Genomic DNA, 21,529 nt, shown 5'->3' on the forward strand with positions numbered 1-21,529 from the left:
TAGGTTTAAAGTTTTCCATGGTGAAAAAGTTAAACATGTGTCAGGTCTCATTTTCATCCCCTCACCACGCTTGTTCTGTAGTGTTGTCTCTCTGAATTCTGAAGGATGCGGTTTCCAGCAATTACTCACCAAACAGATATTTTAGAGCAGCCTTTGTTGGCATTATGTAGGCAAGGAAGAAGGTGTTTGCTACCAGAAGTTTCATCTCTTTGGAAGACCACAGACCCGTGCACAGAACAGCTCTAAACCACAGGGCAGGGATGCTTTGGGTGGATTCCACAGGCTACAAGCGGTCTGGGGCTTAGATCACCTTCTCCACAGCCCCGGGTCTGTATCTCCATCATCTCTTACATTTTCTAGACGTGGAGGTTCTTTTCGGAACTAGAGGATAAGGGTGTAAAGAAAGAGCCATTGGTCATTTGGATTGAGATGAATATTCATTGACCAGTAGGCATTTAAAAAAAAAAAATGACCACAGGTTAAATTGTGGCTTTTATGGAGAATTCTGGAAGTCGAGGATAATCTCTTATCAGTTAATGTTAAAATTTTGATTTCGTTCTAGTCAGAAACCAGTGTTTTAAAAATCATGTATTAATGCCCGTATATTTTAGGATATGTGTTCAAAATCTTGTATGTTGCCAATTCGGAAGACATTCTCCACATTTATTATCCGTATGTTTTTATTTCCTAAGCACCTTATCTATATATGTGCATACATTTTAGTTAGGGCGCTGAATTATTTTTGTAAACACCGTCTCCCCTGTCCAGTGTTTTTTCCGAGGACCTTGGCCAGGCAGTCAACTCTCTGCTATATTGATATTAGTGATTAGCTTGAGTGGTTTCTTGAGAGCTTGTTCGTACTTTTTCACCATGAAGTCATGTGTGAATCTAGTTTTAGTTAAAGTAATAAACATTTGTTACATGCTTGGAAAACCTTTCTGACTAGACATGAGCTCATCTAAATGTTCGCTTTTCACATATGCTGGTGGAAAAGAACATGGATGGAGGGAGAATTATTTTTATTTCCTTTATACATATGAGTGTAAAGTAATTTTCCAAAAGCTCATGATATTGTCCCGTTTTCTCTTGCTTCCTAAGCCATGATTATCTTGAAGTCTGACTTAGCACAGCTGTCTCTCATTACCTTCGGGGCACAAGCATCGCTCCCCCCACCCCGCGCCGCACTCCCCACCACCACCCCCCGTGCCCTCTGGACCTCAAGAGTGTGTTCTTGATTCAAAGGGAGCTTTTGCCTGGCTGCCCCCACTGAACTCAAGTCCTCCATCCATATAATTGGAAAATGCCATAAAATCAAAACGAGGAGCTAATTTCAACGTAGAGACAAGAGAATTGTGCCAGTGCGTGTAAATTATGTTTTTCTTTTTGGAGAGAAATCATGGTTTGCTGACCATTCCTAGAATAATAACCTTTCATTATTCCATTAAGCTTTCTGCTATTTACATCACTGAGGTTTTTTTATTTTTGCTCTGTTGTTATAATTGAAGATGAATGTGTCCTAGCTGCATTTGAGACAAGGCACAATCCAATGAGGCAGTCTCCTGAAACAGGAGTGGAAATATCCCTCCCAGAGAGCTCCATCGAACTTGGTACCGCTGGAAAGTGACTGGAGCTGGGGGCTGGCTGGACCTAGTTGGGTCATCTTGGCCAAAGTTTTGCCACTCTGGAGTCTTTATCTGCAAAGAGAAGGTTGGATTAGATCAGTGGTTCTTGAGCTGGTTGCCCTTTAGGATTTCCTGGGGGAATTTAATAGCAGAGCCTGGGCCCCACCCCACAAATTGATTAAATCCATCTGGGTAGGGACCTGCTTCCTGTTCCTTTTCAAAGCTCCGCAGATGATCCTGATGTGAGGGAGGCAGGGGTGAGAAGACTGAGCATTGCTGAATCCCCCGCAGGGCTTGCTAAGCACGCATTGCTGGGCTTCACAGTGGAGTTTCCTATCTAGTAAGTCAGGATGGGGCCGGGTATTTTGCATTTTTTAACAAGTTTCCAGGTGATGCTCATGTGCCTTGTGGGTCTGGAGACCTCTCTTTGAGAGCCACTGGATTAGACGGCCCCTGAGATTCCTTCCATGTCCTGCCTGCTCTGATCAGGTCTGCAGGCCGACCAAAGTGGCTCTTTTGAGGGGCAGTGTGGCTGGTTCTGAGCTCTGCCTCCTTGCTTGTCCTGCAAGCAGCACGACTTGGGATGTGGAAACACTGCTCCCTTGCTTTCGCAGATACCGTTTGCAAGCCCCTGGTAACCATCCTTAGGGACTGTCTTTTGAAACATGCGAATTGCTTTGAATCCTTCCCTCGATGGTCTGTGCTGCAGCCCAGTGTTTCCTGTGCTCAAACCCAGCCAGCTTCATGTGGCTGGTCCCAGGGACCGGCGGGCGAGTGGAGCATGGTGATTTCTAAAGAATGAAAAACAGATCGCTATAAATATTCCTGACAGTCAGGGGGTTCATTTGCTTTATCTTTATTAGATTGCCCAGAAGGCAATAATTGGTCTTTGGCAAACAACAACGTGAAGACTGGTTGTGAAATTCCTCTGGCAACAGTTAAGATGCTTCATTTGAATCGAGCAGAGCAATCTTCAGAGGTCGGTCTGGCTTCAAAGGCTTGTTCGTACTTTTAACAGCACAGCCTGGGTAGAGGATGGACTGGGACAGTATTTGAAGTCTCTTCTTTCTTTTTTTCTTCCCGTTTCCTGCCAGGATGACAAGGATTTGGTGCATGAATTTGTAGTGGCTGAAGGCCTGACGTGTTTGATCAAGGTGGGAGCTGAGGCAGATCAGAACTATCAGAACTACATTCTGAGGGGTAAGTTACGCTGGGCCTGGGGCAGCCAGCCCCTGCTGCAGGGGAGGTTGTGGGTCGCCTCCAGGAACTCCAACACTGAGAGCTCTTTAAAAGACGTGGATTACGGAGTAAGGTGATGAAGATGTCTTGCAGCAAAGGATGACACCTTTGTCGGGTTTTATCAGTTCCTAGTAACTAGTGACTGAGTTCATTTTTTTGACTTTACCTGAAGTCTCTTCCCAATTATTAAAAAAGAGCACATTCTGCACATTCGGTTTTTTATAATCTCTTTAATTGATGGGGAAAGGGACATACCAAGTGGCGTGGGTAACGCCTCCGTTTCAGCAGAAAGCCACCTCAAACCAAAGAGGTCAGTTTACTTCCTGGGAAAAATACTGTCTCCAACTTGGATCATCCCCGGGAGTTCCTGTAAGATGTGCACGTTCCTCACCATGTCCTGTTTCTGACTAGGTAGGTCGTGGATGGGCCCAGAATCTGCATTTTAAAGAAGGATGCTGAGAGCTACCTCCATAATTTCATTTTTTTGTAAAGTGTTGCATGTGCGGCATCTGAAACACTGATTACTACTCCAGTTCATAAAGTTAATGCTCTTTGCAGAGTTACAGTGTTTTTCTGCACATTCACAGAAATAATTGTATTTATTCCCGTAAAAAAAACCTGTAAATAAGCAGGGCAAAAATTATTAGGTTGGATCATCAGGCATAGCGGTTGTCAACAGTTTTGACCCACCCAAGGAAACATTTAATATAGTTCAAGATTATTTCCATCTTACAGTTGAAACATTTGAGACTCAACGAGATTGAGCGTTTGCCTGAAAAAATCACTTCCTCTCGTGTGTGGTCAAGCAGGGGCCGTGCCCAGGCACTGGGGCACAGCAAGGCTGATCCAGGTTCTGTACCCTGCCTGCATCTTTGCCGTAACCCCACAACTCCCATGTTCATCTAAGGAAAAAAAAATACCCCCTTTGCCTTTCCCTTGGATGAAGGGAAAATATGCAAAACGTGTGATTTAATATCAAATGTCCATGGTTAGAGTTGAATGAGACAGGTGAAAGGAGGCAGTCCCGTGGTTTCCTGTTGTGTTTTACCCTGAGAAGATTCCTTTATGTTCTGAGTTGTGACCCAGCACCTCGAACTCTCTGCATCCTTCCCCATTTTCCCTGCTCCTGGAGACTCATTTCAACACAGGCAAGAGCAAAAGAGAAAACTTTGGGCTCATTCAAAAAAATTTTCTTTAGGGATGTATTTTCAAGTCAGTGTTAATTATTTCTGTCCAAACGTGTGTGAGAGGGGCTTCCTCAGCCTCAGTTTCTCTGCTCCCTGGTGTTTGCGAGGCTGGGAGGCACCTCCCTGTGTTCACCTTGCGTCTTTTCCTGGGCAGGGCGGATCCTCATTACAGGATGAGAGTAGAGATGCTTTATGGATGAATTTTATGGTTTGTCTCCTCAATATCATGAAAACATTTATATGGAAACTTGCATGGTGTGGGTAGACAAATCAACCATGAACTTTGTCCTGCCGTGTGGCCTCTGAGTGCCGCTGTCCTTCTGTGTCTGCAGAGGCGTGTGCAAGTTTTGATTCTCATCCTCAGATTTCCATCCTCATGGGTCCAACACCTGGAATGGGGAACAGCACAGAATTAAGGGTGGGAGCAAGTCCTCTAGTTTACTTTCTGGGTCACTTAGACTATGGATGCTCGTAAGTTGAACCACGTGGAAGGAAATATACCTGAGATTGCCAAATTCTGAATAGTGGGTCCAAACTAAGAGTATTTATTGTTATGTTTAAAGTAGACATCGTTTTAACTTAAAAAAAAGTCTTCCCCAGGGGGTGCTGGCATGAATGCACGGACCTCCACACACCTCTGTAGAACGAATAACCATCTACAGGTTTATCTTTATTCTTCTGACCCTTGCCTAAGAGTGTATATGTGCATTTTTACAGAGCAATTATCAATGTAAATGTTTGCATTCATGTCCACTCAAGGCTCGGGAGAGGAGAGTGGCTCTGCCGGCTGTGGTCAGCTCCCTCTGATCAGGAAGGTTTAATTCTTGTCAGGAGCCCCCTACAGACCTCCTGTGGGTTAAAACTGGGTTGTAGGACCACCTGTAGCTGTAAGGGAGGTGGGCAGAGGGGGTGTTTGGTTCCTGGACTCTTAAGAGGAGGCAGCAAAAGAGAAAGGCCTGGCTTTGTACCTCGGGTTGCTAGTGCCTGCCACTCAGCGGGGGTTGGGAAGGAAAAGCAGCCTGGCTGGGAGAGCCCTCTGGTCAGCAGCACCCTGGGGGCCCGGCTGGAGGGACTGAGGGCCTCCGTGCAGCGGAGGGGCTTGCGGGGTAAGGCAGGGTGAGCTCAGTGGCTGTACAAGGTCATGTGAATTGTACTTGCTGGAAAAGACGGTTCTGACATGGAATCCCTCAGCTAGACTCTCCACCCTCGTGTGTGCCTGTCATTCAGCTCGCAGTGGTTTATTAATTGGCAGTGTTCTGATCTGTGCTAGGAAGTTACCAAAGGCAGTTACCAAATGCTTGAGAATCATAACTCCCCAGCACAGCCAGGGGAGGCCCTAACCTCCTGCTGCTTCTGTCTCTGCAGAAGATGCCTCTGAGGTAAGACCCGCACCGTAGGTGGCGCTTCCTGAGCTGTGAGGGGCCTGCGTTCCCATTGCCGCACCAAGGCCTCGCCTTCTGATTTTGACTTTCCATTAGGGTCTGCTTATTGGAGGCCAGGAGGCTGCCATCTGTTACCTGGGACACGAGCGGATGCTCAGTCCCGTTCAGGTGACTACAAGCCGTCCTGCTCTCCACGCAGCCCAGGGCCTTCCGGGCCCGCCCGGCTTGTGCTCAGTCTCAGAAGACTCGGGGTAACTGGGGCGCCGTGTGCCAGCGTCCGCACATGTTGACGTATCTGACTGAAGCCCGTGCTGGGAAAGTGCACCTTTAAGGGACGTCCCTGACAGATTTCTTAGGCTGAGACGTTTGTGTCTGATGCGAGGAAACGATCATTTTCCCTGGTCCGTGTGCTGAGTCACCCCTTCCTGACCTTGAAGACGTGGAGGCTTTTTTAGGTTGTGATCAGCTGTCAGCAGCCCCCAGACCTTTGCCATCAAGGAGTGAGGGATGGGGAGGTCAGACGCAGATCAAGAGGGAGAAACCAGAAAGCCTTTTCCAGTTTTGTACCCACCATTCCCTGGGGAGGACAGCGTGCCCGCCCTGGGCCACTCGGGAGAGGCGCGCACAGGGCACAGGCCGGGACCTCTGCTGTGCTTTGCACACAAGGCGGGGTGAGCAGGGTTAGGAGGGGCTGGTTTGCATCCTGTTGGTGGGCCCTGGGCAGCTAGGCCTGAAGTGTGGGGGCTGACACGGCAGGTGGTTAGGGGTGTGGACCAGAGCTGCTGGAAAAGAGGACTGAGTGCCTCTGACCAGAGCCTCAAAACTAGGTCAGGACGGTGCTTAAAGACCCTTCATACAAACCACCAGGGGGGTGAGCCGTCGCAGTGCCTTCGTGGAGTTTCCTCAGGAGCCCCTCTCTCTGACCATGTGTGAGGCCCCCAGGTCTCACGGAAGCCAGAGCATTTGGAGAACCCTGTTCTTTCCACATCTGCTTTTAGAACCACTAAATGTCGCCTTATTATTGCGTTCAGCCCTCTGACAGCTCTGTTTTTAAGGCCCCAGGATCTGTTGCTTTGAGTTTGGGATGTATCTACTGAGAGGGAAAGACGGGTTGTGAGTTACGGTGTCACCAAGCACTGTCCAAAAATATGAGCCAGCGGCTGGGAAGAGGTCTTAAATGCACAACATGTAGAAATAATATTTATCTGACTTATTATTTTTGGATGATTATAGCTAATAACCTAAAGGTTTTTTTTTATGGGGAGGGCAATGTGCGGATAGCCAGTGTTTAATACTAATCTCCTGTGGAATTTTGTACCTTACAACTATTTTTGTTGAAGTGGGACCTTGAGAGCTGTATTCCTGGGAACTTACACCTTCCACGCACAGATGGAGCCTTCACTGTGGGCCGTGTCAGGCCCTGTGGATGCACCGATGAAACCGAGACACAGCTCTGTCCTGGAGAAGCTCCCTGGGAGGTGCTGCATGTGGCCCACTTTATATGTTGTATCAGAGACATCTGACACGTTTAGAAACTGCATGTAGGTGATATGCTTTGGGGGAGGAAAGAGAAAGAGATCAGTAGAATCATTGAGACCAGCTGCCTTTTCTGGCTGTACCTCAAGGGAAGGTGCCTCTTAACTACTTCGTTTTACATGGAGAAATTTGATTTGATCATTTCACCTAAAGCAAAGTACCCATTAATCATAAAATATCTTAGTATCAGAGCTGGATGAGATCTTAGAACTCCTTCAGCTCAGCCCTTTCATTTTAAGAGAAAACAGCAGGTGTTTAGTTGGCTCCTGTGTTTTTAAAGATGTTTTAATGGTTGTCAACATTTAAAACTTGGAGAGATGTGACATTAAAAAAAAAAATCCAAACTTCGGTTGTCTTTGGAAAAACTGGAACCAGAGAATTTCAGCGCCTTGCCAAATGTGACTTAACTATAGGGGGAGAAATGCCTCGCACCTTAGGGAATCTCTTAATGAGGATCAGGACTTCTGGTCAGATAGATTTATTTTGTCGGCATCACTGGGAACCAGGCAGTGGTATGAAATGATCAAATGGTAATCAAACGATAATTAAGCCAGCATCCTCCATCCCGGGAAAACGTTAAGGTTTGTGTTTTTGTGTTTCAGAGCAAAGGAGAGCGGAGGTTGGGTTCAGACTGTAGATGGGGGAGGGGAGGGAGGTGCCCAACTGTGGTACTAAGATGAGGAGATGAGAACAGAAGAGGGGAGAGCTGTTTAACGTCCAGAACCAAAGTCACTTCCTTGACTGGGTCTCAGGAGAAGCTGCCTCTTTCTTACCTCTTGCTGGGCATGCTTTCTGTGTCGGTCAGGACTTAGGGATCAGTCATGGCAGCCACGTGGCCAGCTGTGTGGGTGACACACAGCTCAAGTGTCCTGGTCGTGTCTGTCACCAGCCCTGCGATCGGAGGGTAAGGGGAGTTGAGAACTGTGTCAAGGACAGAGCCCTTCACTCGATGTCTCTTCTTGCTCAGTTGGTGTGACGGGCTGTTCCCAGCGGGGAATCACGCTGGCCAGCACAAGTTAGCAGCCAGACTGAACATTCAGAGATGAGAGCGTCAGAGCATCCAGGCCGGTGGGATGCAGGTGGACAAGGAAACTACAAAACCTGAGCGATATAGATATTTTTCTTAAAAGAGAAATAGCTCTAATTGTTTTATTATGTAACTTGTGAACACACAGTTGTCTGAAAAGCAGACAACAAACAGCAAAAACATAAAGATCACTGAAAATCCCACAAAACAGACCGTTTTCTGCCCAGCCATGTACATGCTTGCTTTGCGCATGCCTGTGACACAGATGAAGTGTCCTGTACATGTGCTGGCAAACATGTCTCCCGGAAGGGAGCTGGGGACCCTGCACGCTGGCTTTGTGACATCTCCTAGACTCGGCACAAGTATTTACTTTAAATTGCTGCTCCCTTGCCTATAAAAGGGAGGCAATACCTTCTTTAAAGGAGTGTTCTGAAGTTAAAGAGCTCACGGAAAGGTCTAAATAAAGGACTGAATTGTAGACATTTATTATCAATAATAGTCAATGATATGACTGCAGTAATCACCCATTATGTGCTGAATTATGCACCCCTTCAAATTCATATGTTGAAGTCAAACCCCCTAATACCTCAGAACATGACTGTATTTGAAGAGAGGGCCTTTAAAGAGCTAATTAGGTTACAGTGAGGTCACTGGGCCCTGAGCCAGGATGACTCGTATCCTTATGAGAAGAAAAGATTAAGACACAGATCTGTATGAGGGGAAAGGATATGAAAATGACCATCTGCAAGTCAAGCAGAGAGGCCTCAGGAGAAACCAGCTCTGCAGACACTTTGAACTTGGACTTCCGGTGTCCAGAACTGTGAGAAGTGACCATCAGTTGCAAGTGGCACCTGTTACAGCGGCCCAGGCAGACGGATACGCCCCTCGGGAAGTTGCTGGGAATTACCTCGGGTGAAAATCCTGGGGACAAAGTCGTTGGCATCGAAGGTGTGTACATTTTTGTCTTGTTTTTGGTAGAATAAATGCCCTGCAGAGGGGATGTGTGAATCTCTGCTCCCTCCGGCGCTCTCCATTTCTGCTCGTTTATGGTGATCAGGACACACTTATTCCTACGGACGAATTTTTTTAGTCATTTTTATAAAATGGTTTGTACATTTTGGTTGTTATTGTGTTAAATTTGTCGACGAACTGGGGACGAATTGATCTCCTTATTTAAAAATTCAAAACTATTCCTTGCATGCACTTTGTGTTACGGGACAAACCCTTTGCAGGGACACGTTCTCCGTCTCACTCTTGTGTGCAATGTCCGTTCTCCTGGCTTTTGTTACAGAATTTGATGCATCTCCCCCCAGGTGTTTTTGTGTTATTTTTTTGTTTATTTGTTTATCCATTTTTGAGTTGAGTCGGATACTTACCACATGAAAAGATGAGAGGGTTCCCTCGAGTCTCTTTCCTGTTTGGTTTGTAAACTTAGTTTGGGAGTGTCACCTAAGAAAGGCCTTCCTTGCCCTTTTTGGTGGGGTTTTGCTTCCATTCTGTGTCTTGGGGCCTGGGTTCCCCAGTTGTGACGACCACTTGGCTGAGACAGGAAGGCTCGTGGGTGAGGTACCCCTTCCCCGAGGGAGAGTCAGCCTCCCCTTCCTCTGTGTTCACATGCGGGGAGCTCTCCCTTTGAGGACTTAGAGGAGTGGGAACCTCTTCCTGTGAGGACTTGGGTGAGTAGCGTGCCTGCTGGAGGCCTGGTCTGTCAGTGCTGGGCCATCACCGGCTGCGGCATGTGGGCTGGGGTGTCTGGAAAAACTGGGCCGCTCACAGCCTTGGGATGTGGGCTCCACATTTTGTTTATTTGTTGTTTCTTCTTTTCTGTAGTTTTCAAAACCTCTGCTTTTTGGGTGTCTAATGTTCTTTATGCCCTGGTGTCACTCTCCTCGGCCTGACCTTTCTGCTCACCCCCTTGGCACGCTGCTGGGGATACGGCCTCCAGGTGGGACCAGCCACAAACCTGCCGAGGGGTTTGGTCAAGGTGGGAAAGCCGCAGCCCGCCCTGCTTGGGGAGGGAGGCTGAGTCACTCTTGCTGCTGGTATGTGGTGGCAGAAAGGTCATCCCTGAGTGCTCTGAGGGTCCCATCTGGGGCCCCTCTTGCCACCCCTCCAACCCCCACCCTGCATGAGGCCTGCACCCCTCTTAAAAAACTGGGTTAGGGAAGAGCCAAGAGCTGCCCTGTGTCCTGCCTCTCCCAGCCCGTCCAGGCACAGGGGCCAGACGTGGGCGCTCACCGGGCCTTCTCCATGGCCCGTGCAGGCCCTGGGAGACTGCGGCCTTGCCCGGCTTGTGTCCGTGACTGTCTCCCAGGAGAGGGAGGCGGCGGCTGGGCCCAGCGTCCCCCGCGGGCCGGCACCTTCTCAAAGCCCACGGCATGTGGTCGGCCATGCCTGGTCTCGGGGCTCGTGGGCCCTCTTCCCACTTCTCATTGGTCACTGGGGTCGATCGGTAGGAAGGGGGTTTGGAGGCCTCTTGCGCTGCCATCTTTCTGGAAGTGTGAAATCACAGAATCATTGCTTGTGGTCCGTGTCCCGACAAACCCTCAGGCAGTCACACTGTGTGCAGGAAGGCGATGGGTCGGGGGGTGGGGGTGACGGAGCCCGGGAAGGCCAGAGCCGGGTCCTGAACTTTGATGGGACAGAGTGCCCTTTGTTTTCCCTCTGGGCTCTCAGGAGAGAGAGGAAGGGGCTGGGAGAGGCCGCAGCTAAGGCCAGCGACACTGGCGACCTGGAGACCCCTCCCTGCATTTGGCAGCAGGTACGACACTCAGCCTTCAGAGTCTAACTCTGAGAGGGGGGCACTTCCAGCTCTAAACATGACTTTGGTTTCCCTCTTCACTCCCTTCCCGGGTACTTTTCCCCTGTAATTAGAAAATGCTTTTCTCTTGGTGACTTTGCCTTTGAACTAATCAGGCTTTTCTTCCAAGTTTTAATTTTTCTGAACTAAAAATCAATTATTAATTCTGTTGAACGAAGCAGGAATTAAGTGGTCACAGACACACTCCACAGGGTAGTCTTTATAAAGCAGTACACGGCCAGGTCTACCTGGCAAACATTATCCCCAGCCTGCAGCAGCATTCGGCCACATCGTATGACGTTGCTAATAGGTGACCATTTTTACTGTAGAAATGGTACAGTTGAGTTGTTTAACTTAATACAATTATCGTAATTTAAACTTGACTCTGCTCTAGACTGATCCGATGCTTCTTTAAAATTCACCTTGCATTCCGCATAGAGTCACAGCCCTCCAGAAATTCAGGCCAGATTGCAGACAAAAAAAATAATCCCCCCAAACCCAAAACACACGCACAAAAAAATCCCAAACACCCAACCCCTCGCTATTTTGTGCAGCTGTGCCTCTGAGCACTTCGACCTGTCACAGCCTCAGCCAGAGAGATTCCTCCAGAATTTTCACCTCCACTGGCAGCCCCCATGCCCTCCCTTCTATCTGTGATGAGAAGGAAGAAAGAAGCACAGTGTTATTTGGCCATTCCTCTGTGTGGAATTTTCCACGACTGAAGCTCATTGCTATGTGTTCATCAGGAATTTTTCCACTTTATACCGAAGATGTCCTCACTCTGTCCCTCTCTCCTTGTTCAGGGGACTTTTCCAGAGGCCCTGCTGACGAGGTGGATCTTGAATCATGATCGTTACTTTCTATCTCACACGTTGTCTTCTTTTATAGGGTTTCTGCTTAGAAATCCAGGCTTACGATCGAACAGGCTCTCTTAAGCAAATTTTAAAAGTAGCCCCAAACGTGGCTTAAAATGATTTTTCTGGCTGGAGTTTACTGGGGAAATGTCAGTTGCTGGGTTCAGAGACTGTTCTGAGGGCTTTTGGTAGATTGGGCCAGCCTCCTGCAGGATGCTGCCACCATGGCTTCCCCTGCTAGTGACGTGCACAGGGTCCCCAGCCTAGGTCACTCTGCAGTGCTTCAGAGCTGCGGAGCTGGCTGTCCTGGGTGTCCCCAGTGCACCATGTCCAAACCCCAACCTGACATCCTCACCCCCCGGTCAGCACCCCCACGGCTCCGTTCGTCCCAAACAGTGAAGAGCACAGTCTCCCATCACGTTCAGGTCAGCTCCTTGGGGGCCTCCTAGACCCTCTGTCTCACTCTCTCTAATCATCAGCTACCATATTGGGCTTTCCTACCCTTCACTCCCTTTCTCTTTTCATTTCCTGTTTTAGTTTCTGAGGTCAGGCCATCATTCTGTCCTGATCTGCTTCCCCAGCCTCCTAACTCCTGTCTCTGCTTTGACCCCTGCCTCCCATGGTCCATTTTGCACCCTGCTGCCTGGCTGACCTTCTGCAGTGCCCAGCTGGACTCCTCAGGCCTTGGCGGACATGGCTCAATGGCTTGTCTCACACTCAGATGAAGTCCTGGGCCTCCTGCATGGGTAGCGCCCACCTCGGTCCTGCCCTAGTGGACCTGTTCACCCTGTTGCAGGCCTCTCCCTGGCCTCAGCATCACCCCTCCTCCCCTGGGTCACGCTTTATCCCTTGCTTCCTGCTTGTCCTCAGGATGAGGTCAGAGACACTGTTCTGCAGCAGACCTTCCCTTACCCCCCTGATATTTTGGCTCCCTTGCACACCCTGGTCTTGACACTTACCTCATTGGTGATAAGTGTTTGTTGAGCGTGGACTATGGGCCAGAGACCCTGGGCTAACTCCCTGCACCATACTTGGCTGCCTTCATGTCAGTTTCCATCCTCGATGCCAGGCACATTTTAGGAGCTCAGTAAAAATTGGCAGAGGGAGAGAACAGATGAATGATAGATCGCCTGCGGGGAAGAGAACCCCCAGCTCTCAAGGAAGCTGCTGGTTTGGACTAAGAATCCCAAAGCGCCTGGGCTCGCTCACCCTAAGCTCTAGCTCACCAGGGCTTGTTTCGGAAGCACGGTTACACAGGCTGATTTGGTTTTGGTCCTTAGGGAAAAAAATGCCAAACAATTGCGTTTTTCTTTTTGATACGCTTACTAGATCAGGAGATCAAGATAGTATATATCTTGATTTTGAATTTGTCATGATTTCTGCAGATAAAACACATGCGAAAATGGGTTATACTTTATAACTGGTTTTGTACCTCAGGAAGTGACTCCAGTGTCACCAGAACAGGTGTGCTGTGGGTTCCTTGGTGCCAGGAGCTCGCAGCCTTTGTGGCCCCAGCTCCAGCCTGCTCTTTGGTGTCATGCAGATATTCAGGAGATATTTGATGGGAAAAAAAGTGAATGAATGAATGAATGAGGAGTCCCCAGAGCCATGACCTGGAGCTCTGTCTTGGTCTTGTTCAGTGTTTTATGAGTGACTGAGTAGTAAGCGCAGACTTCATGACCGAGAACTGGTGTGCGTGACCTGAAAATACGGAATAACGGCAGGGCAGCGTCACATAATGAACGGTAAAGTGCAATTCGGAGAGTTTTCATTTGGTTGGTTCTTGGTAGCCTTATTACGTCAACCGCATTATTCCTCGCTTCCCTTCCCCTGCCTCTTCTTTCCCCAGCTCCCTAAAGCTGGACTCTGCCAAAAGCCACTCCTGCTCTGGGTTGGCCTGACTCCTTTCTGGGGTCAGTTCCCGCAGGCAGAACTGTGCTCCGTGGCCCCCCGCTGCACACACTCGTCTCTGCCTCCCATGCCTGCTTGGCCGCCGGGTTCCCTGAAACACTTCCAGGGCACCCAGATCGTCCCAGGATTAGAGCCCTACTCCTTTGTCTCCCAGGGACCCCTGTCCTTGGAGCTGGGCTTGAGCCCGCCAGGATTTAAGTAGGAAAGAAGCTGAGATGTCGTTAGATAAGTAAGGGGTGGATTTTGGAGGAAGGGATAAAACTGTTGCTTTTAAAGGCAGATTGGGAGTCGCAGGAAAGTGGTTTCTGACTGAAGACGAGCTCCAAGAAAAGAGTTGGAAAATTAGTTTATTTCTCTTGCCAGTGTAAACTGATCAGGGGTGACTTTCTGGAGCATTCTGTTGAGGATTCTGAAGCCACATCCAGCATCAGCAGGAAAGAGTGCCATGACTGGTTAGTGATGTCTGTCAGCAGCCTGGGAGGTGGCGAGTGAGAGGAGGAATGCTGTATATGGCATTTGCTGATTCTGGGGAATATCTGGCATTTTCAGAATGTTGGGTTGATTTCAGACAGGTGTGTGCGATAATTCGTTTTCCAACCACAGAACACACTACTCTGCACTGGGAATGTTCCAACAGAGCCTGGGGTGGTGGCCTTTTAGGGCTGCTATGATTGGGGTAGGGTCCTACTGTGTGAACTCTAATACCCCTTCCAGCCCTGAGATTCTGTAAATCTAAGTAAATTATAAAAAGCAGAAGGGATGGAAGCAGAGCCGTTTGACTCTCCCTCGTCTGTGTGTCCTGTATCAGCTGTTGTAGGATCCCCAGGTACCACCAAACTCATATTGTCCTTTTGTCCAAGAAGGCCATCTGGTTACATGGCATAATGTCCAGCCAAGTCATTGAAAAGGAAGGTGAACCGCCCTTAGTCACTTAGGGGCTAGCATGCATAATGATCTGCAAGATTCTGAAGGATTAGCAGGGTGAGTGCTGGTGTATATGCAGGAATTCATCTGCACGTGGTGAGGTCAGGAGCACCGTGGACATGGATGGGTTTGCTCTTTCTCCAGAGCCTGCAGACCAGAAGCCAGGAGGGCTCACAGAAACACCGTGGGGTTGGACTCATGGGTCAGACAAGGCAGGACTGGAGAAGCAGATTGGGGGCCATGAGGAGAGGCCCACAGACAGGGCCGCCTCCCTTGGCTGCTTCTTGACTTCCTTGGTGTCTTTCCGCACCACCACCCTAGTGCCAATGGTTTCTATCTCTATGTGCAGCTGGCTACCCCACGCCCTTCTTTCCAGATCCTCTTCTTGTCTGTTCCAAATCCTCCAGGTCTCAATTGGAGGCTTGCAAAAAGTTTGACCTCCCCCTAACTTGAGATTTCATTGCCTTTTGTCAGTCTGTGGCCCTAGTTCTTCTGTGATCGGAGGCCTCAATAAATAAAGCTGGGTTGGTGGGGTGGGGGTTCGTTCATTCATCAGTGCCTGTGGCCTGATTGCCTTCCAGGAGTCAGTCACTTTGGGGACTGAGTGTAGAGAAGCAGCGAACAGTACAAGCTAAGTAATTTTTGTTAAGTCCAAGAATAAGGTGCTGAGGAGAGGAACCTCCAATTTAGTTGGGAAAGTGACATGCGTACTGTGGCAGGCTGAGTTCTAAGATGGCCCCAAAGATTCCTTCCTCCTGGTGTACGCCCTGTACAATCCTCTCCCCTTGAGTGCGGGCCAGACCTGTGACAATGATGGCCTTGGGGACAGCACAGAGCTGTGATGATTCACACTATCTGGCAAAGGTGAAAGGACTTTACAGGTGCAGTTAAGGTCCCAAGTCAGTTGAATTTGAAGCAGTTCAAAGGGAGATCATTCTGGGTGGGACAGGCGCAAACACAGGAACCCCTTAAAAGGGGGTCTCAAAGTCAGAGCCGCTTTCTTCTGCTGACCTTGGAGGAGCAAGCTGCCAGAAGCTCTACAGCTGCAAAGGAGGAAATGCTGCCAGCGACCACATAAGCTTGGAAGGGGATCTCAAGCCTCCGAGGGGACTGCAGCCCCAGCTGACACCTCAACTGCGGCCTTGAGAGACCCCTAGCAGAGGACCCAGATAAGCTGTGCCTGGACCACTGCTCCACGAAGTTGTGAGATAACAAATAGCTGTGGTTTTAAGCTGCTGCATCTGTGGTAACTTGTCACATAGCAAGAGCAAGAGGAAGCCAGTACAGCGACGTACATGCAATCGCCATGCAAAGCCACCTGGATGGGCTGAGACGGGTGTGGAATCCTGTGTGACCTCGCAAGAGGCAGAGGTCTTGGTCGGGGGGAGGGTGGTTAGGGGAAGGCTTCATGAGGACAGTGGCTTTTTATTTTCTTGGGCTTTAGAGGCAGTCACATGCCTGCCAACCATTTCAGCTGAGTTCGCCTGAGACCCCTCGCTTGGGTGCTGGTTGCTCCTTGGGTGACGATGACTGTTGGTGATGTCCATGCTCGTGCAATTAGAGGGCTCTCTGTTGCAAACAAATAGGCAGCTAAAAGGAATTTTCCAGAAGAAAATTCAGTGTGCCAGCGTCAGGAGAGAACATGGGGGTCTGCAAAAGATGGGGCTGAGTTTTAGGGAAAAAAGGAAGTTGGTAAGCAATCACGTGGGTCATCTTACCTGTGAATTAGAGATGGGGAACGGGGCTCAAGGGCTCTGGGGCAGGTCTTCCAGAGGTGGTTTCTGCTCATCTTTCTCTGCATCCCCGTTGTGCACTCCTTCACGTGTTCATGCATCCAGCACGTGCCCTGTGCAGAGAAGGGGGAGGGGGAGGGCTCCAGCTGAGGCCCCTCACCACAACTTGGCAGTGGCCTGAGGATAGGAGCCACCAAGTAAGGATGGAGAGACACAAAAACACTGTATTAAGTTAGATTTTGGATGCAAATCCTGAAATCCTGTTTTTCCTTTCCTCTCCACTTTGCTTGCATCAGCATTATGTTTCTGAAGGTGGTTGATAAATTTTAAGTACTTCAGTCTTATAGCATCCATTTCAAAGACACAGGAAACCGTCTTTCGGTTATTCTTTGCTCGCTCAAGATGTTTGCTTTTTAGAATTCAGCTTTTCTTTTTTTTAAAAGAGTCAGCTTGATGTCTCATGTTTCGTGGGAATTTCATAAAACATGCAGTGCGGTACTTGAATCGTTCTCACGGAGGCAAAGCACAGCACAAAGCTTTCTAGGCATTATCAGGCTTGAAAATAAAGAAGATACGGAATTTTACGGTTTTGTTTCTAAATTCCACGTGGATTACAAAATCCGTCTGATAGCAGCTGAAGTCCTACTGTGAATAGTGCTTGGAACGAAAGAATGGCTGGCCTTCTTTCGAATTGTAGCTGAGATAGGAACCTTCCAGACCTACTAGGAAGCAAGATCTGCTCGCCACTTGCCTGGGCAGGTGGATATTCTGGGGAGGCTGCATCTGGACATCTTGGCACTGAGGATGGACACAGTGGTTGACTGCCCTTTGGGTACCGGCGGAGGGCTCCTGGGGGCATAACCCACCTGAGACCTTTCCGGCTGTTCCCCGGGAGAGCTGTGCCCACCCGGGTGGTGGTGAGCAAGGTGGTTGCTGTTGGACTCCTGAAGCCAAAAGGCAGAGGCATATTGTTGTCATCTGAAACATCTGGCCTGAAGTAGATTCTCTGAGTAGTTATGCACTGAGAAATGAGTATAATTTCTCATAGAAAGGGATTCCTTTAGATGGTACTGCAAGTACCAACCTGTGAGTGTTCCTCTCATCTGCCAGATCTGGAGAGATGGGGGCGGTGCCAGCTGTCTCGTAACCTGAAGGACTCCTTGAACAGTAACTAGTGCTTCTTCGCCCTTTGTCTTTGCAGACTTGCTGGCTGCGGGTCGCTGCAGAGGGCAGTGGTTTGGGGCTGTTTCTCCCAGTGCTGCTGACAGCAAGGGTGGTGGGCCTACGGGAGCGTCCGAGCCCGCTGTCTCTGTTAGCCTCTGGGTCTTCCATCGTCTGTGTGTAGTGGTGTCTCCTGAAAGGCACCTTTATGAGCAACTTTAGGGCACAGCACATAGGCCAGCCATGAGGCTTGTTTACTTGTTTGGCTCATGGCCGTGGAATTGAGAAGATAAATATTTGTATCATCAAAGAGTTAAGACGGCTTGCACTCTGGCCCTGTGCTGGGAGGTACATAAGGCTGAGCCGCATGGAAGTGTCTGCACCTACCGTGTACTTGACCTCTGTGCATGCTGATCCTCCTCCCTCCTCCTGCTTTACTGCAGGTTTCTCTTTACCCTTTGTGACACCTTTCCCTGACACCCTTCCGGGGGCCCTCCCTGAAGCCCCCTGGGGACATGGCCTTCCCACCTCACAGAATATTCGTAACCATTTGTCCTCTTGGCCTTCTCCCCAACTGGGTGTGGTCTTCCTTATGGACCAGATGCTCTGATTTGCACCACATCCTCCGAGTCCCACTCTGAGCAGGCAGCTCATAAAGAGTGAGGTCCTTGCTGGGCTTTTCAATAAAGGAGTCAACCAGTAACTGTAGTTCAGAGAATCTCAGGGGGAACTAAATCTGTGCAACAGGGATAAAGCAGAGAAATCTCAGAATCAAAGGCTTGAGAAACAGAAGGAAAGATCCACAAAAGATGAACGTGATCATAACCAAAGCCGTGTCCATGCACATGTGGGCAGTTAGATGGAACCTCGGTGTTCTTGGCTTGTGCTGTTCAGGCTGCCATGTTATATAATGGAAACCTGGAGGAATGGGCTCCATCCTGGGCATTTGAGATGCTTTCTTGGGAGTAAAGTGCTCTGGGTTCCTGATCAGAGCCCTGTTTCCCAGGAATGAAGTCTGCCTTTCTGTTGCGTACTTTCATCTTTCCTGTGCAAAGGGCACAGCTAAGAGATGCAAAGGGCAATTGTAGAAGGCCCTAGGTGCCAAGTGGTCTCATGGGCTCAGTTTATGCAAAGCCTGGACCATATGCAAAGCTCAGCTGAATGCCACTGGCTCTCTTTGTTAGCTAGACTTCTCATGGTATTCAAGAGAACATGGCTGATTTGTCATACGAAGGTTTTGGGTGCTGAAAAAGTTGACTTCATTGCATAGCTTCTGCCCTTTTGGAAACCTGGACTTTTGTGACTGAACCCAGGCATCTTGCATTCAGATCAGTTATTTGGGACTTGTGTTCTGAGTCTTGTTCTCCCTGAGGTCCCTGTGGTGAGTGACCATGTGACTGCAATGGCTAGTGAGCCTAGTACTGGAGTCTTTGGGCTGGAAGAGACTTTTCTTTGGCCCCTTTCCACTGGCCCCCAGGGGCATGTTCACCTCTGTGAACATGCTGCCTAGTTCAGCGTCCTGTCCGGTGGCTGGCCCACCTGGATGTGGAATAGTACAGCCAGATGATGCCTGAGAAACTGCCTAGTCAACCTGTAGAGAAACTGAGGTCCAGAGGGCAGAGGTGGCTTGGCCAGCACTTGGTGACTGAGCTGTGGATGTTACAGACCAGGGTGCTTTTTACAACATTAATGACAGCCTGTCAAGGATGGGCATGGATAGCTGCTGTCCCTGTCTCTGCCTCCGTCACATCTTCCACATCTGTAGCCTGACCTCATATAAGCATGTAACCTGCTGCACACAACCACCCCTCACTCCTTCCCCTGGGTGATGCTTTTCTCTTTGATGACTTTGCTGTCACAGTTTGTTCCCTTGCTTTTCCTTTCAGCCATGACCCTTGTTTCAGTGCTTATGGTCATTCTGGCTGTTGGGACCCATCCTGTGTTCTGACCAGCTACTCCCCACCTCTTCTTGTCTCTGAAAAGCACTTCTTTTGTCTTAGGAAGAACAAGATGCCTCTAGGATGTATTTGCAGCACCTCTGGTTACCTGAACTCCTTGGTTTAAAAGAAGCCTCCTTGATAATTAAAATTTGTGCCTTTAAAAACAGACATATGGATTGAAGGAACAGAGAGCCCAGAAATAAACCCACACACCTAGGTCAGGTCAATTAATCTACAGCAAAGGAGGGGAAAATATATAATGGAGAAAAGTCAGCCTCTTTAACAAGTGGGAAAGCTAGATGCTACATGTAAATCAGTGAAATTAAAACCATACACAAAAACAAATTCAAAATGGCTTAAAGCCTTACGTATAAAATATAATACCATAAAACTCCTAGAAGAGAACATAGGCAAAATATTCCCTGACATAAATCATAACAATATTTTCTTAGGTCAGTCTCCCAAGGCAAAAGAAATAAAAGCAAACAACAACAACAAAAAAAAAAACAACCAAATGAAACCTAATCAAGCTTAAAGGCTTTTACACAGCAAAGGAAGTCATCAATAAAATGAAAAGACAACCCATGGAATGGGAGAAAATATTTGCAAATAATGTGACTGACAAGGGGTTAATATCCAAAATATACAAACAGCTCATACAACTCAATATCAAAAAAAAAAACAAAACCAAAAAACCAAAAAACCAACCCAATCAAAAAATGAGCAGAAGACCTAAATAGATATTTTTTCAAAGAAGATATACAGATGTCCAACAGGCAGATGAAAAGATGTTCAACATGGCTAAGTATTAGCAAATCATAACTGCAATGAGGTTTTACCTCACACTGATAAGAATGGCTATCAAAAAGTCTACAAATAATAAATGCTGGAGAAGGTGTGAAGTAAAGCGAACCCTTATATACTATTGGTGGGAATGTAAATTGGTGCAGCCACTATGGAGAACAGTATGGAGGTTCCTTAAAAAACTAAGAGTAGAGCAAAGGAGCACATGTGAATATGATCCAGCAATCCCACTCCCAGTACATAGCCAGAAAAAACAAAGTCTAATTTGAAAAGATACGTGTACCCCAATGTTCACAGCAGCACTATTTACAATAACCAAGACATGGAAACAGCCCAAGTGCCTATCAACATATGATTGGCTTAAGAAGACATGGCATACATATGCATATATAATGGAATATTACCCAGCCATAAAAAAGAATGAAATAATGCCATTTGCAGCAACATGGAAGGATCTAGAAATTATCATACTAAGTGAAGTAAGTCAGGCAGAGAAAGACAAGTATCATATAACATTTATATGTGGAATCTAAAAAATAAGACAAATGAATCTATATACAAAACCGAAACAGACTCACAGACACAAACCAAATTTAAGATTACCAAAGGGGAAAGCGACTAGGGGGAGGGATAAATTAGGAGCTTGGGATTAACAGGTACAAAGTACTACACTTAAAATAGATAAGCAATAAGGATTTACTGTTTAGCAAGCACAGGGAATTATATTCAGTATCTTGTAATAGTCTATAATGGAAGATAATCTGAAAATATATATTATATAACTGAAAAAAACCCCAGAAACCAAAAAACAAAACGAAACAAAAATTGTGCCTTGACTGCCCTGATGATGCAACAAAACTTAGAGGAACAGATTATACATTGATGTAAATCAGGAAAATCTCCCAAATGGAAATCTCCGATTGACTCTTCCTCCCCGTGAGTTTGGTCTCATGCCCATGTGCTCCCAGTGCCAGAGGAAAAGGGAAAGATTGGGGGAGAGAAAGAGTAAGAGAGGGAGAGAGGAAAGTTATATTTCAAGTCCAAGCATGGGGTTCAGGTGTGTTGCTAGTTGTAGAGAAAGAATGAAAGATGCTGTTCTGTTGCCTCAGCTCAGCCAGCCTGTCGTTGGTCCAGGGGTGCTGCTTCGTCAGGCAGACTTGGATCCTGAGGGGCCAGTTCCATGATGGGGCGGGGTGGGTGGTGCAGTCGAGAAATCTGTGACCTAAGGGAACCATGCAGGGTGGAAGCTTCTAGGTCAGGCCCTGTAGAGATGAAGGCCACTCACAGACATTTATTGAAAGCCTGCGGAGCGCTGGGCCTGACGATGAAGAAATAAAACGAAGACCCTGCCTGGGCTCTCTGGCAGGGGAGTTGGAGAAGTCAGAGATGGGTCATCTTGTCCCCAGGCA

General features: G+C 48.1%; 1 protein-coding gene across 17 annotated transcripts in view; it reads left to right on the top strand.

The window, feature by feature from the left end:
- FHOD3 (formin homology 2 domain containing 3) overlaps positions 1 to 21,529 on the top strand; it is a 411,645-nt gene that overhangs the window by 177,071 nt on the left and 213,045 nt on the right. For all 17 annotated transcript variants that reach the window (XM_074352245.1, XM_074352246.1, XM_074352247.1 and 14 more), the window contains exon 5: positions 2,717 to 2,822. In XM_074352245.1, coding sequence (XP_074208346.1) covers positions 2,717 to 2,822 — 106 coding nt within the window. The remainder of the gene's footprint in view (positions 1 to 2,716; positions 2,823 to 21,529) is intronic.

This window comes from Camelus bactrianus, chromosome 24 (assembly GCF_048773025.1).
Source record: "Camelus bactrianus isolate YW-2024 breed Bactrian camel chromosome 24, ASM4877302v1, whole genome shotgun sequence".
NCBI classification, from domain to species: domain Eukaryota; kingdom Metazoa; phylum Chordata; class Mammalia; order Artiodactyla; family Camelidae; genus Camelus; species Camelus bactrianus.